Here is a 17381-nt window from a genome sequence, read left to right as displayed (position 1 = left end):
GTGCTGGGTTCTGCTCCTGGATGTATGGACAGACTGACTGGAAACAAGATCCTGGAAAGCAGTGCGAAGGGAAGGTCCCTGGGGGTCCTGGTCAGTGACAAGTCGACCACAAGTCAGCAGTGCCCTGGCAGCCAGGAGGGCCAACCCTGTCCTGGAGTGCATCAGGCACAGCATCACCAGCTGGGCAAGGGAGGGGATTGTCCCACTCTGTTCTACACTGGGGTAGCCTCCCCTCGAGTGCTGGGGCAGTTTTTGGTGCCACAATATAAGAAAGGCATTAAGCTGTTATAGAGTATCCAAAAGACAGCCACAAGGATGGTGAAGGGTTTGGAGGGGAACCCATGTGAGGAGCAGCTGAAGTCACTTGTCTGTTCAGCCTGGAGAAGAGGAGCCTAGAGGGGAGACCTCACTGCAGTCACAACTTCCTCATGAGTGGAAGAAGAGGAGCAAGTACCAACCTCTTCACTCTCATGACCAGCAATAGGACTTGAGGAAACAGCATGAAACTGAGTCAGGGGAGATTTAGGTTGGATACTAGGAGAAAGTTTTTCACCCAGATATTGGTTGGGCACTGGAAAAGGCTCCCCAGGAAAGTGGTCACAGCACCAAGACAGTGTGAGTTCAAGAAGCATAAGGGAAATGCTCTCAGGGAAATGGTGTGGTCCTTGTGGTGCCCTGCCCAGGGCCAGGAGTTGAATTTGATGATCCTGACAGGTTCCTTCCAACATAGCATAAGCATTTTCTATGATTCTATACATATACCTCTCCAGTTCCAGTATCAGACTAATTTGAGACATACTCATCACTTTATTCGAATTAGATTGCCGTATCAGTGACTGGTGAAATGAAATGAAGACCAATTGTTAACAAAAATCATACAGCATCTGCTTCAGAGAAAACTGTAATGAGACTCTTGAAACATCCTGATGATGGCTCCTAAGGGACACAAGTCTAGCTACTGTGAATTCTGAATTTCAGGAGACAAGCTCTTGAATGTAGAAAAGGCAGTCTCAGACAAGGCTGAATGGCTCTGCACAGGCACATTTACTGCAGTCTTTGGGCTCTGCTGGAAATCATGCAAAGCTCCTTTACTTCCTGAAATGTCTACGTCTTCAGGCAGCATTAGAGTATTTCCTTTCCATCTGCCTGTCAAGAAACAAGCCACGGTAATTAATGCAAGTGACATCCTTGGGATGACCACCACATTCAATGAACAATCTGAAGACCACATACAGATTCCCATTTGCAGAGAAACGAGTTGTCTATTGTGTTAAAAGCAAGCATCAATGGAAACATATCAGGCCCACACCCAAAATTCTTCCACGGTCTAAACAGCTTCCATTCCTGGTTTAAAGCCTTATTCTTTGTTCAATATTCAGTAACAGTTAAACTGATACTATGGTCCATTAATATCTGAATTTCTTTGAGACAATGGAGATGTCAACACTTAAGTCAAAGAAAATGAATTATGAAACGCAGAAGAACTGTGCACAGTTGTCCAGGACATGGCTTCATCAGTAATGCATAGAATGAAAAAGTCACTTCCCTCTGAAGCCTGGGAAGTTGTTGGATCTTTTCTGCCCTGAGAGCACACTGCTGCCATACACTAGGAATTTTCTGATACTCCTCTGCAAAGCAGCTTTCCAGCCAGCCAGCCCCAGCATATTACTAGCACAAGAGGTTATTCCAACCCAGGTGCGAAACTTGGCATTTTGTCTTTATTGAACTTCACAAGGTTTTCTTCTTCTCTTTTCTCCAATCTGGTAACACGTTTCTGAACAGCAGCACAATCTTCTCATGTATGAGCCAGATACACCATTTTATCAATCTGGTGGATCCTCTGAGTTTTCTATCAGCTACAAACTTGCTGAGTGTGGCTCAGTGTCCCATCACTGAGATCAGGAACAAACACAAATGTTCAACCACACAGGACACAATAGAAACCCTTGGTGTATACTATTAGTGCATAGCCTCCAGCTAGGTGTCGTTGCTGACAACAATCTTTGGGCCCAGCAGATCTGACAGTTTTCAGCCCATGTCACTGTTCATTTATTTCTTCCATACTTTTAAAGATTGGGTATGAATAGATTATGGAATGCTGTCAAAAATCTCCCACAAAGTCAAAATAAATTACACTTGTTGCTCTTCCTTCATCCTCCATGGCCATCTTATCTCACCATAGAAGGCCATCGGGCTGGCAAAGTTTGTCTTCTCCTTCATAAATCATTATGACTACTCCCAGTCGCCTTCTTGTCCTTCATATGTTTGGAAAGTGTTTCTGGGAGGATTTTCTCCATCATCTTCCCAAGGACAGAGGTGAGGCTGACTTGACTGTAGTTCTCCAGATTATCCTTCTTGACAGCAGGGATGATGTCTGCTTTCCTCCAGTCCTCAGGAAACTCCCATGATAGCCATGACCTTTCAAAGATAATTATTAGAGATTTTAAATCTCACATAATTAGTAGGTAAGTAGAATTTTTAAAGTAGATGATGGGCAGATGCCATGATAAAGAGGATCCTCCACTCTTCAGTGAGCAAATATGGCAGAAATGCATGAGAAAGAGAGAGATATCACTTTCTGTTGCTGGAGGAAACTATTGTCTAGAAGATAATTCTGAAGCTCAAATCAGCTCTTTATTAGCACTTGATCAGATATGTTCTTGCATCTGTAAGAGAGTCCACACCACAATAAAAGGAAAGGCACTACTTGAAACATCCTGAGACTGCTTGATAGCCACAGACCAATAAGGAGATGCCAAAGAATTTCATATTACCACAGTCATGATGAGTGAGCCCAGGTTTTTTGTCACTAACAGCAGACTGTGCCCTAAGTCAGGAAAAGCAGAATCAAAAACAAGCTAGCTAGTAGCTGAAAACACAGGAAATAAAGCCTAGAGCAAAGCTTAAGAGAGGAAACTAAGTGATGTCAGGAAAAGATGCTGAACTGTGGAACAGTCTATTGGAAGTAGGAAAAAAAAAAAAGATTTGCGGTCTAACCATTCTCTGAGTACATAAAAAATACCTAGACCATGGATAAAGGAGGTAATGTACTGCAGTCACACACATGGGCAAACAAATTTTGGTAAACATGATAAACAAAAAGTCCCAGAAACTATGGGTTTTACATTGAATTTTCTCTTCAGATTATATCTGTAGGAAACACTGTTGTCATTGGTGCTGTAGTTACCCTTTTGAGGTGTAAGTGGTTTGTTAACTCCACAAACCTAGCTGATTGTAATCTGACAACCTAGAGGAACAATGGATAAGAAAAACAAGACATGCTTTGAGCAGCTCCTAGAATAGAAATGTATAAAACCATAAGGAGTAATTGCCTCATGTACATGCTTTTAAGATAGTGATATTTAGAATAATTAGAAGGCAGATGTTCTAAAATTCACTGTGAATTTCAATAGACCATGCTATCAAGGCTGACTACAAATATATAAATGGATCAGAGTTGAGTAAATTAGATTTCTCCTGTACATTAAATTAATTTTGCTCAGCAAACCTTCTTTAATTATTACTTTGACTGAAAGAGCAGCAGCTACAAAAGCTACAACTAAAGTTTCATGGAATTTGTTAGGTTTAACACATTTTCTTTTTCAAATTGATATTGCATTAATTATGGTTTTGAGAATGTATTCTATTACTACCCATAAATTATTACAGAACAATAAACACAATCTATAGTATGTCCAAAAATATTATATATTCTTGCTATCAAAGTAATTACATATATTTGTTGAGATATTTTACTTTATTTAAAACTCATTAAGTGATAAAGGCAACTTTTACCTAATAAACCAACTACAACAAAAATCCATGGTTACCTTCTGATCCACTGAGCCAAAGCCTAGGGTGCTCTGCCACCTTAGCCCTTCTCTTTCCTTTTTGTTTCTTTTGTATTTTGTTTGTTTATTTCTCCTTAAAAAATGAACACCAAGAAATACTATATCAGAAAAGACCACTTGTGAGAAACCACCGAAAAAGCACCGAGATATTTTCAGACAAATATTAGAATGATATTAATGTTTTGTGAAAGTGAAAAAAAATGCTGAAAGATTGTTCAAATATTCTAGGGCTTACCTATGCTAGTTATTTTGCTGAAACAATCTCTAACTACTCCAATATCAACTTTACGCTTATTAAAAGAAGAAAACGTACAGATGTAGGGAATTCAAGCATTTGTCCCTCATCTTCCAGCTCTGAAATGGCTCCTTTTTGCTTGAAACAAGAAAGGACTGAAAGACTACTATTGGTACCACAGCAAGGCTTGAGTAGAAGTTGTCTGTCCACTTCTCTCTTAGTACATAATGAAACAATAGCAACCTTTGCCTATAAATGAGTATAATGCCATTCCTTACACACTCTGTTAATACAATAGAAGTAACAGTGTAGTAAGGGACCAGCAGCAGGGTATTAGCTGATGCTTTCTAGAGCTTCATTCTTCTTGCCAAAGCAAGTTCTAGTTTTGTTCTTTAAAATTCTCACAGAGAAGGGATCTAGCACAGCTTTTTTCCCCCACCACCCCTGCCTTGTTTACACGCCTCCAAATTACTCTCTTCTTACTTATTTTCATTTTGTTAAAGACATAAAAAAAGCTCACTAATGACATTTTCTGTTTTGGAAAAAAAGTCTCTTACATCACATAAAATATGTTTTTACTTGTTTTGGAAAAAAACAGCTGAAGTCAAACAAAAGTTAACTTTTATGCCACCCATGCACTGAGAGCAGTGTAGCAAGAGCTTTTTGCTTAAGGAACAGGGAAAGGGCTACATGCTCTAGGAGACAGAGTACATAAGCAACCAGGATCCTATTTTCATGCTTGTTCCTGACCTATTTTCAGCCTCTCTTGACTTGTTTTCCCTTCAGCAGTCCTGTTAGATAGGTTTTTGAACTTTTCAGCACAAGGACCATCTGTGAGTGTGTTTTGGACAGCACAGGTTCAACAGGGCTGTGATCTAAGTATGGTTGTCAAAACACTGATGTGATACAAAATAAAGAGCCACCACTATGTTTGATTGCTTAGATGAGTCCAGTCTGTTCCTCCATCTGCATTCTTGCATATGGTCTCTCATACATGGTGCAGTTAATGAAGCTGCAGCACGCAATTTTCTAAACTTGCCCGGGGAGGGAGTTGGTTACAGACCACTCTGCAGAGGCAGAGCGTGCTGGAGCACAGTCCAGCCCGTGGTTCTGTTTGTTATTGTAAAGAGTCACAGATGGACTCAGGAGTGTTGACCTCACTCTGTATTTCAATGTGAGAAACACTGGGATATTTACAGCTACCTTCAAGGTCCTGCTCTAATTTAGGGCTAAGGTCCAGTTCCATAACAAAGTTCACCTACTGAAATTCAGTATCAATAAGAAGCAAATACACCACCACTCAAACACTGAGAAATTTGGTTTCCTGTAGGCAGAATGATAAGAAAGTTTGAAACAACAGCTGCAAATAGGAGTGCTGAAGGAGCCTCCTGAAGCTTCCACTGTGAGCTAGCCTGCATCTAGAATTAGCAGCTTCAGGCCCTTCACAATATCTTTTTTGCACTATAAAACTATTTCAGGGGTAAAATAGTATCATAAACTAGAGCTTATCAAAATAGAAAAAAAAAATTTAAAAGGTAAGAACAGAATTCATAAGGCCACAGCTATTTCCATGATATTCTATTGAACCCATTAATGACTGTTTCAAGACAACCAAAAAAAAAGTCTATTCAAAAAAGGAAGCCTGCCTGGCAGAAATAAATAATAAAGAGATAGAAAGTATTGCTTTATATACCTTTTACACTTTGGGTAATATTTGAATGTCATATTTAGGTACTATTAAAAGCTCTGCATACATCCTCAAATTTCAGAAGTTTTGGATGTATAAATGCTCAGACTTTAAATTGAAGTCCCTTTTATTCTTATCTTCTACACATGTATGAAAAATGTGAAGATTAAAACATCAGAAATGTTGAACAATATTCTATAAATTCATTCAGCAAGGTAAGTCACCTTTTTGAAGAAGCTTCAGAAGGATTCATCTGCAAAAAAGAAAAAGCTTTGTGCTGGCCTTCCTTTCTTCAACTGTTCCTGTGAAATGCAGATGTATAGCTGTGCCTCTGAAATACACTTTATATCTAAAAACTGATATTGTGAAATCAGTCACAAGTCTCTAACCCTTTCCTTTCACAACCCATGGAGAGAAGTGCAAGCTTTGGATACCGATAACACAATCAGACATAACCGTTCTTCTCCATGCCTCTTGAATGCACATATATTTATTTGTGGGATGTTGCTATTCAAATAAAAGTTGTAAAGTAAAAATGAGAGAGAATTTAGATTCCATAAATTTCCCATCATGTTGTTAGGAAGTGTGGTAGCCACTGGAAACTCAGATTAGAGGAAGCTCTTTACGGTTTTTTAAGCAAAAAATGTTTGTTTTCTTAAAGTTAAACAAGAACGCTACAGTAGTTCATAATAGTTATTGTACAACCAACTTAAGTAGAGGGTACAAGAGAGACAGACATCCATCAGGGTCTGTATCAAGGTGCAGGAACATACTTAAAGGTAGAAAAGTCTACATAGAAGTGGTACAAGTTTTCAGTGGATGTTCCCATTCAGACAGAAGCCAGCCTCAGCAGTAAGTGGTAGTGACAGCACCTCAGTTGCCCGTAAAATCCACCGAGAAGCTTCCATGCTGGAATGATATGACTTGAGACGTGTTTTGCGTCAGCTAATGGAAGCAATACCACTGCAATAAATCTTCTACTATTTCCATGGAGTTTGAGGATGGCTAAAATAATTTTATTTCTGCATCCTATTCCCTTCAATGTGCAACTTACTGTAGATGACGTGAAAGAGTTAGAGACTCGTAATTTACAACACTAGGTTTTAGACACAACATTTATTTCTGAAGCACAGCTATACATCTGCATTTCAAGACCACGCCACTTTTCCATTTGTTCTATTCCTCCTGACCAACTTGTCTTTTTAATATCCACCATTCATTCTCTTTTGTTTAGGAAAAACATGAATGCATTGCATAGTATATACAAATTAGACACTCCTAAACAAAACCATATGACCAAAAAACCTTTTATTTCTGTCAATCTACCAACACTATTTAGTTATTAAATTCAAACTGGAACCAAAAGATCACATTTAAGTAAAGATTTATTAGAAAAGTATTTGAAAAACATGGATACTTGAATGCTATTATGAGAATATTAAGCCCTTCAAAAATCAGGAGTCCTTGCTTCTTTATTACAGTATTTTACTGGAGGCACGCTAAATACCTTATGAAAAAGTGAATTTAAAACAGCAGAAGGGGAAGAATAAATTGCTTTATTCCCAAGAATGCATATTTCCATAAACCCAGTAACTTGTTTTAGGAGATCTGTACAACTTTCTAGAGAGCAATTCCATTTGATGACTAGCATACTACACTATCAGGTAAACAAACCTTATACTTCTAGAACTATACTGTTCTACAGGTCAGGAATAATCTTTCATTAAGATAAGTTAGCTAAACCAACTTCTATTCTGATCTTTTCCTTCTCTTTCCCACTTCACCCCCATTTTTACCCCCACCTGTAATTCACATATTGACCAAGTAGTATAAAAACTATTACCTGCTACTGAGTTTACTTGTCCTGCCTGTTTTTTGATAACAGTGTAATAACTGCATTTTTCTTTAAAAAACCCAATAAAACCAACAAAAACCTCCACCAAACAAAAAAAGCTCAACCAACAAACCAACCAACCAAACCAAAAACCACAAAAAAAAGCCACTGAAAAGCTAACCCCAACTGTTTCATGACAAACGTTATCTTGTGGAATTACTAAAGAATCAAGTGAAAGAAGGCAGAATAAATAGAAAAAGATATTTTTACTACGGGACGTGGAGTAAAACACAGGGGTCCCATGGAATCAGTTGGATTTCTGTTACCAAATTCAACAAGAGTACAGCTGGGTTTTGCCTGGGGGAGATGACAACACTACATTGCTTTTCAGATTAATGTGCAAGTTGTGTAACATGCATACAAGAGGGGAATTTTTACATTTGACAGAGGTGCAACTAATTCCATATGTGTTTAATACATAAAAATAGAATATATGCATGCATGCATTTCTTAAACCTGTTCAAACACTACTTTGCTTATCTGTGCAAGGTGTTATGTTAGAACTAATGCACTTTAGTAAATAAAACACTCCCAAAAATGTATTTCTGAAAGTATTTGCTAGAAATTTGCTAGACTGGATCAACTACCTGTGTTAAGAGATTGAATTTGCACATTTCCTATTCATTGATAACATGACAACATAGCAGTTGTGCCTTCCAGTCTGTCCCCCAGTCCCCACATTCCCATCCAGCCTTTTATTAGCGTGCTATAACCAGTATCTCAGATCTTTTCCTTTGCTTTGGACACTATGTACAGTAAAAACAAACCAAAAAAAAACCCAAATGAAAACTAAACAAAACAAACCCCAAAATGTAAAAGCAATTTATATTGCAGACTCTTTGGCTCCTTAACAAACATCATTGCTCCAAGTCTGTTCTGTCAATAGATCACCAACAATCTGTCCTTTGGGGACCTGAAATATTTCCATCACCACTGATCAAAAGCCAAGTAGTTCCTCCCTGGATATTTTTAGGGGGAAGAAGTCTCAGGCAGAGCAATCCATCAGCAATGTTAGCCTGAGGACTCCGGTGGGCAGAACACAGCTGTGAAGGAAAACCTGCTCCCCCTCACTGGCCAGCTCCCCTCTGAGTAACTACATATAGGGATTTGATGCACAAGCAGGAAAATCAGGTTCTTTGAAGTGGCTTTGTTCAGTCAGCTTTCCAATGAAATGACACCAGCATGTTCAGGAGTCAGAGATGCCCGGTCTCAAAAATCCAAGATGTCCCAAAATCCTAAGAGTAGGTCAAGTTTATGTGGCACTTAACTGTCACCGTCAGGTATAGCACATTCTTCAAATACCAGTGTTGCACTTGCTCACAAAAAAAAAATAAATTATTAAGTACATAAATTTTATTCTGGAAATCAGACTAAATTACTTTACATATCTGTGTAAAATTTTACCCACTCTAAGCTAAATTGAAGGCATTAAACATAATCAAAACCTGGAATTTTGGTTTACCACACAAAACCAGATGTCTCCTCTGCTGAGTTCAAATACTGTTTTTCTAATACACATGAAATAGAAGAAATATTTATTACTCACAGCAAAAAAATTTCACGTCTCTTACTGACCGGAAAAAAAAACAACACAAAAAATAAAACAAAACAGCAAGACCTATACATGCACTGTATCTCAAAGACTTAGAGATAGAAAAGTAAGAATTAATAAGCAGATTACTCTGGGCTACTTTTACATATAAGGTATTTATGGAGAAGGAACATGTAAGCCAACTAATCAAAACTCAACCTCAAGAAAAGCAAAGAAAAAATGCAAAGCTTACATTTTACACCATAGCTTTCCACTTCATTCACATACAGTACTTGCTGAACAGATCTATGCTACATAAGATATGTGGAATATAAGGAAATGTTTTTTCCTTGCTGAAATGAGGAGTATTAGCCATCCTTTGGGCACTCATTATGAGAGTCTGCATTGAGAATTAAGTGCATAAGATCCCAGTGGAAACTGGGAACTTCCATGGTTTGACCAGAATTGCATGCTTCGGAATTTTTTTAATTGAAAAAAACTATGTAATGACTCATATTAGGGAGGCCTACATACCTAAGAGTATTAAACAATTGCTTATCAGAATAGTGCATTATGCTTCACAAATATACCATGGCTTCATGAAACCAAAGATTTTTTTTGGTACCATGAGTCTGCTTTTAATGCCAGTTCTTAAAATGTGTGATTCTAGATTTACCCTTTGATTAGACATGCATGTTTCTAATTAAGCTCAACCTGTCCATTCTTCTTTGAAGAGATTAAAGTCAGAGTCCCCCAAGACTCCTGAGGCTCTGTGCAATAATTTACTTGTTCTTGGTAAAGGCAATAGAAGTCAGAAGTGAAAAATAAGTGCAATAAGCTGCCAAGCTTGTCAGAAACACTTTCAACCAAAAATACATACTACTGAATCTATAAAATCTGTAAGGGACTATCATATTTATTATGGCAGAAAAAGAGGAATTGGTGTTGCCTATCTCCTACGCATTCAACTGTAGGATGATGTAAGTCACCAGTAAAACAAATGTATGTGCAGTAGCTAATCCTCAAGGTCTCTAGCAGATTGCAACCCCTTTTTTACCCCGGAATGGACCAAACTTTATTGTCTGAAAATCATACAGGCATAGCTGAGAAGGATCTGGAATTAACCTGGTGAGCTGTAAGCAGGAGAGGACTTCCAAACCTTTTACTCAAAATTCTTGTATTGGGAAGGTTAACGCAGTTAAATGTCAGAAGTAAAGAAAACAGAAACCAACAGTCTTTTGTTGCTTTAATTGCAATGAAAATTTTGAGAATGCATTCTATATTTTTGCCACTTACAAAGAAGAAATGTGTAGCAGCAGCTCTCTGACCACAGGGAGAAACACAACTTTCCTAGGCATCATTCTGGGAAAAGGCTGTGAGAAGATCAGAGAAAAGAATGAGAAACAATTCTTATCTTAACTCGCTGCACCTACTATTGTGAAGATGTGGAATGTGTTATGGAGATTTGTTTAACAAAGGGTAGTTTCTTAATTAGCCAATGGTGATGGTGTTTTAATTAAAGACCAGTCACACGAGTACACCTGTAGCAAACTAAGAGCAATGGGTTTCTTAATAATAATATAATAAAGAGATTATTCAGCCTTCTGTAATACATGGAGTCTATGTAAGCTATTACCTGCCTGGGGGGCCCTGCAACAATAGAGATGCACTATCACACTTCCAAGTTTTGCCCTCTGTACCATCAGATGACATACATCAGCACAGCAGTGGAAATCCACATATAAAATCACATTATTCTTGTAACTCAGGCTTCAAAACCATTTGCAGCAAGAATTCTACAACTCATCAATTACTGTCAACCTCCTTCATTAAAGCACAAACTTTTTAAAATACCCAGAACTTTTTTGTTCTATTCACTGCATTTCTAAGCACACTAGGTCAGACAAGGTTAGGCACTGAACTGAAGCTTCAGGTTACCATCATGTGGTGATCAAGGATAGAGGTGTTTCATAGGAAGTACTCGAAGTATCAAATATGACTAATCATTTTGTTAAATTTTTTCAAAATGCTCATAGACTAACCTAGATTTTGATTTGTAAGAATTCACTAGACGTACCACTCCATATTTAGTACCTACAATTTTTAGCAGCCCCAACTTCAACTTCCCATAAGACTTCAATTTCTCCATCACACACACAATCTCACCTACTATAGTATCATGCCAAGCACAAATTAGATGATGCATTAGGCACGTTCAAAAGTTGTCTTGAAGCTTGGTTGGCATAAGAAATGTGAGAAAGTGATGGTGTAATTAATGTCTCTAAGTACCTGCTTATTTAAAGAACTGACTCTACAAATTCTGGTGTACAAAACAACAACAAGGTTTGTCCAGGCAAGATTTACATGTTTAATCCTGAGGCATTTTCATTGTTGAAAACCTTTAAGTTGTTATTTCCTTAGATGATCATTCTCCGACCTAGCCTTCTGCCTTCTCACTCTGCTTTTCACTGAATATGAACATCCACATCTAATGTCATGACATTTTTCACACAAAAAAAGAGCATGAAAAAGCTTTTGCCTTCCCATATGCCAAACAGGTAAAGCAACAGTCAACCTCTTGTCAAGAAGAATAAATTTTTCTGAACAGGCAAATTTGACTGGGAAAACAACAACAACCTGCTTTTGAAGAAACCTGAGCCAACATGCCAGGATTTGATTCATTTATGCCATCTTCATAAAAGTTACTCTTTACTCACGTTAATCTAAAACCATGTCTACATTTAAAAAACAAAAAGCCAAAACAACAACAACAAAACTAAGCAAAAAAACACCCAAAAAACCCACCCCAAACAAACAAACAAACAAAAAACTATAGCCACTTATAGATCAGCTAGCATATCAGAAGCATACAATTTCATGAATTCCAGCATTTAGGTGGAAAACTGTTAAGAAAAACTAAAAAGTTCACATGTCCTGTTCATAACATCCAGTGCATGTTTTCTTGCCTTTCAGATACCCAGCTTCAAAAATTGTAGAACTCTCTTGGGAAGCAGGAATTAAAATACCTTGCAACTCATTGTCTGGAGCCTTGAGTTACCTCTCAGAGCATCCTTGCTAGTCACCCTTCCAAACTGCTTGCTGGTTCTTATGGAAAGCACATACTTTTACAGGATGAATATTACAACCCATAGTCATCCTAGTGGAGCTAAAAAGTACAGCAATTTTCTACCAGCAGACTGAAACTTATTCCTAATTATTTTCCCAAGCACCTTAGTAATCTGAATGAAGTTATCTAATATAAATCTGATATAACTGAATGTGTAAGGGTTACATCTTATTCAGTGGGTTTAAAACAATCTAGAATCCCATCAGAATATATATTTACACTACCTATTTATTTCCCTTGGCTCCCTTCAAAACTTCAGCCTTAAAGGGGTATCTTGGCTACTTAATTGAATAACAACTGATGGTATTTGAACAGGAGAATGTAGCCATGGCTGAAAAAAGAAGATGCTTATGTTACATTAAGCAGGCAAATTTAAGTTACACTGTCAGTAAAAGTAATTATCTTGACCAAAAGAAAGTTGCTCTACTGTGAAGACTTTTGGGAGATGAAGAAATCAATTGTAAATTTGTCAAGGAAAAATGAGTGGAAGACAAAAACATCGAAAACATAGGAGGGGAAAATGCAAAATCCTCCCCTGCAGAAAGTTTTATGTAAAGCCCCTTTGAGTCTCAGATGTCCTTGATTTTGGATGCTACAAGTCAAACTCTACATATTTGTGGCTTCTTAAAATGAATTAAAACAAGTGGAAAATAATAGTTCATTATATAGTAGAATTATTACTATTAACACAATAAACCAATACAAAATGTAACATTGAACACAGTTATTTTATTTATATGAGTTTTAGAAAGTTAACACCATTTTGGCAGCTCTGAGAAGTACAAAGTTTAAAAGTTTCATTAGAAACCTGGGAGGTTTCTTGGGGGAGTTTAGGTTGGGTAGTTTTTTGGGGTTTTTTTTCAGAAGCTTTAATAAAATAGGCAGCAACCAAAAGGACAAGACAATACATTTTGTTCCATGGTTTATATGTCTTATAAGTTATTGCTTATTATTATAATAGAATTTTGTAAAGTAGAATCGGCAGATTAAGGGCCAGTAGGATGCACTTGAAGTTACCATGCCAATAGCAATTTAAACAAATATTAAATGCTTGCTCTCATAGATAATGAAATGTTTCTCTGCTTCTTAGTTCTAGACTAAACTGGCAGTTTATATAAGAAAAAATCTATTAACATGGCAACTGGTTTACATAGAAACAAATAGCATATTTCTTTTTCAATACTATTGAATTTAAATTTTGTCCAGCATAATGCCAGACAATCTGGTCAGGCAATCTGCTTTTACAACCCATTCACTACACAAAGTTAGCACATCCCAAGGGGATAGAAGGAATTGTTTCAGTGTGCCATGGTGCATTCAGATTTCTTTCCGGGTGAGCCTAACTACCAAGAAGCCATCTAGCCAAAGAGTTTTGTGGTTCTGCAGTGTGTGAGCAGAGGACTACTTACCTGTCCTGCACAGAGACTTCCTATTCATAGGAGAGAAAATACTTTTCCCAACATACCCCCATTAAAAAAGGCCAAAAATACATGTTTTTCCTGGTATAATATCTTCTGTCATGACACAAGCAGTCTCTTCTTTAAGCAAATGTGGTTTAGTCCTATTTGAGAGTCATTCTGTCACTTAAGAAATTAATTTTCCATATTTAAAACTGCTGCCTCTATTAAGGTATCTTGTTTACTTGTATGTATTAATAATTCCACTACTAAACTTAATATTGTGCAGGTAAAAAAGCATCCAAAATTCATTCTCTAATAGGATCTTACTGGGAACTTCAAAGAGAAAAAACAATCACTTTCATTTTTGTCAAACCTCAGCTGTAACTTCAAATATCAAACTTTTCCTGACTTACAAGCATAATCAACAAGCATCAAAACCATAGGTCCTTATTTAAGTGAAGAGTACTGTAATAATGCATTTTCCTTATCTTGCTGATACTCCTGAAAACAGTTGCTTCTGGGATAGAAACATATGCTTGAAATCCTAACAAAGATATGCCGGAATTTCCACAAGTGATCAGCTCTAAAAATCATATCACACTGAACCATGAAATAGAAAATGTACCTGAAATTTAGTGCAAAATTTAACACTCATGAGTTCTGCTGATTCTGTTATCTGCTCCATTTACATGCCAATCTACACCCCTACCTAAAAACGCTTTTCTTAAAACGCTTAAAATAAACTACTCCAGCACTTCTTTCATAGCATAAGTTGATTTTACACGTGTCTTGAGCAACAAATACTCAACACCAAACCATAGTCATTAAATTGCTACCATCTATCAGCAAAGGTAAATTATACAAATCAGATTTATGCAAAACATTTTTTTTTAGTTGCTATTTCTATTTTGTGCAACTGTCTGTTAGAGTTCATTATGTGAGGATCAAATTATCTTGGTATTGCTTTTAAAAAAACCCCACAGCAAAAGTCAGAGGCTTGTGTCACTGATGAGCTATTTATTGCTTTTAACATCTATTAAGGCACCTGACAAACAGAACTCGAGAATTGTTGCTGGAGTCCTCTCCTAAAAGCATCTTTCTTACAATCCACAAAAAGTCATGCAACTGGCATTTGGAAATAAATACTTAGCTTCCTACCAGCAGCTCTGGGGGGTATTTCCCTCGGTAGGTATCCATAGCACAGCCCGCTACTCCTTTTTTTTCCCCAAGCCTCTCTTATATAACAGACTGCAAAAACCATCTCTGAACAACGTGATCAAGATGTGATCTCCTCTTTTGGAACTACAACATTCAACATAATCACATTCAACCCAGTCCCGAGCTATTAATCAACTTCTTACTAATGACGATGATCGATCGCAAGTTCTCCGCAGTTTTGCAGCTGATAGTCAGTCAAGGCTCCCAAAGGATCATGTCATTCACAGACTGAAAGGAGACAGCTTCACCAACTCAGCTCAGAAATTAGTCTTACAAGGGTATTTGATCATCGTATAATGTTTTGCTTAAATATCACAGTCATTCCAGGTGGTTTGGGTTGAGTATTGGGGCTCCTCCCCAGATAACCCGTGTAAAGGCAACAAAAGCCCTAAAGCCACTTGAGTCTCAGAGGCCCACAAGTAGGATATACAGCAGCTTTCTCTGGAGACCTGCCCTTAACCCCTTCGTGCCGCATCATTTATACACTGCCAGCTAACTAGGCTGTCTGAAAAAGATAAACCCAGCCTACATGAGTTACATAATCAGTTTATTTTTTAAGACAGGATGAATATATCCTGAAGTACAGAATGATTAAAGATTTTTTTTCCCCTCTCTTGATTTTGCAAGAGACACAACAGACTTACATAAACTCCATATAATTCTGGGTTGTCCTCCCTCTGTCTTGAGGTACGTAAGTCTTGACGTACCCTATGGAAAGGTTTGCTACAAAGCACAGCTCAGGCTGACTCACTGTTTTCACTTTACATATAGGCTACCTATAAAGACTTTGAAAATAAACCTGCAATGTGAAGTTTTTACTTTACCTTGTTATTGCAAATAAAAAGGCATACACGTTTTAAGGGGCACAGTCATCAGTTACTACAGCCACTAAAGTTAAGAGCTGGGTGTTCAACAAAGAAGCCTAATAATGTCTAAATATTTCTTCTAAGTTTTGGATTTTTCTTTTCTGTAAAGCATAGGGTTAACCATGACACCCTGAATCCAAACAAAGCACACCCTAACAAAGTATAAGAAAATGTAACAGCACAAGAAGCTGTATTACACTCTTCCGTGTATTCGTCCTTCCAGTCCCTCCAGAGGAAATTTAACATGGTTTCTAAAATTATCCCTCTAACTGGTTTTTTCATTTTTCTCCAAGATCCCCGGCCAGATGAATTTGTGTATTACATGTACTGCCTGTGCCGCTGCACCTCCTTCTTCTGTGGTGACTTGATTCAGCTGAAGCTACGATTTGACCGATCGATGCAAGCACATTACACACCAGAATAAGAGTAAGGTAAGGGTAAAGGAAAGAAAAGCATATCTTCTTTCAGCCATTAAATATAGATCAACCAAACATCACAGCGCACATCGCGGCTCCCCTCCCCACCTCCTCCGCCCGCTCCTCGAGCGCAGGATTTCGCAGACGGTGGCTTCAAAGGAAGAGCACACACCCCACACACCCCTCCGCACACACAGACACACAGACACACACACGCAGCGCAGACACACAGAAACACGCAGCAGCCGTCGCTCGGAGCCGCCCCAGGGCGCGGGCTCCGCGCAGGGCCGGGCGCTGCCCCCGCCCGCGGGTCCCCGGGCCCCTTCATCTTCTTTCTCCTCTTCTTCCTCCTCCTTCTCCCTGGCCCATGACTTCACCGCCGTAACGAGCACATTAGTGCAGGGCGCCGGGAGACACTGTGCCGCGGATGCCCTACATAAGCAACGACTAACGTAGCAAGAAAGGGAGGAAAGCGATGGAGGGGGGAGGCCCGGGAGAAAGAGCCATGAGGCAATAACGCACTTTGTTACCTTTCGGCTGAGGGCATAAACACCGCTCCTTGCAGCCCAGCCCAGCCCGGCAGCCTCGCCGAGGGGAGCAGCGCAGGACCCCGCACCAAGAAGAAATATCACGCAGGCGGGAAGGGTGTGTGGGGGGGAGGGGGACGGACCTGGCACCATTACGGTGCCTGTCGTACTCACCGATCGGCGCCGATTCAGTCTGCTTGCTCCCAAACATACACCAAAACCCAAGAGCAAATCCTCAGTCCGCTAAGCGAGAATGAAGCGGGGGAGCGGGGCGGGGGGGGGGGGGGGGGCGAGCGACGGCTCCGGGCTTCACCGCAAGGTCCTGACCTTGCCCAGCTGCAGCATCTTCGGCTTGCCCCCCCCCACGGCGTGCGTGTCCGCCCGTGTGTCCCCGTGTCCGTGCGAGCGCGCCGATCCGGCTCCGAGGGGCTCGGCCGCAGGACAGCTGCCCGCTGGCTGCCGGGGCGAGGAGGGCTCGGCATCCACCGCCCCGCCGCTGGGGCGAGGCGCGGGGCCGCTGCTGCTGCTGCTGCTGCTGCGGCGGCGGCGGCTGGGGCAGGCTGCGCGGCGGCGCCGTAGCGCAGCGCGCCGGGCGGGCGCACCGGCCGCGGGATGTGGCCGAAGGAGAC

General features: G+C 39.5%; 1 protein-coding gene across 6 annotated transcripts in view; it reads right to left on the bottom strand.

The window, feature by feature from the left end:
• Positions 1–17371, bottom strand: part of CTNND2 (catenin delta 2) — a 637277-nt gene extending 619906 nt beyond the window's left edge. For 2 of the 6 annotated variants that reach the window (XM_036404386.2, XM_036404385.2), the window contains exon 1: positions 16927–17324. In XM_036404386.2, the coding sequence (XP_036260279.1) occupies positions 16927–16963 (37 nt within the window). In that variant the 5' untranslated portion in view covers positions 16964–17324. Of the gene's footprint in view, positions 1–16926 lie in introns of all 6 variants that reach the window. The other 4 variants (XM_054516522.1, XM_036404384.2, XM_036404390.2 and 1 more) reach the window with 4 other exon arrangements.
• Between the last annotated feature and the right edge of the window lie 10 nt (positions 17372–17381).

Source organism: Molothrus ater, chromosome 1 (assembly GCF_012460135.2).
Source record: "Molothrus ater isolate BHLD 08-10-18 breed brown headed cowbird chromosome 1, BPBGC_Mater_1.1, whole genome shotgun sequence".
Lineage (NCBI taxonomy): Eukaryota > Metazoa > Chordata > Aves > Passeriformes > Icteridae > Molothrus > Molothrus ater.
Note: the sequence above shows the minus strand (reverse complement) of the source record. Positions and strands in the feature narration are given on the sequence as shown.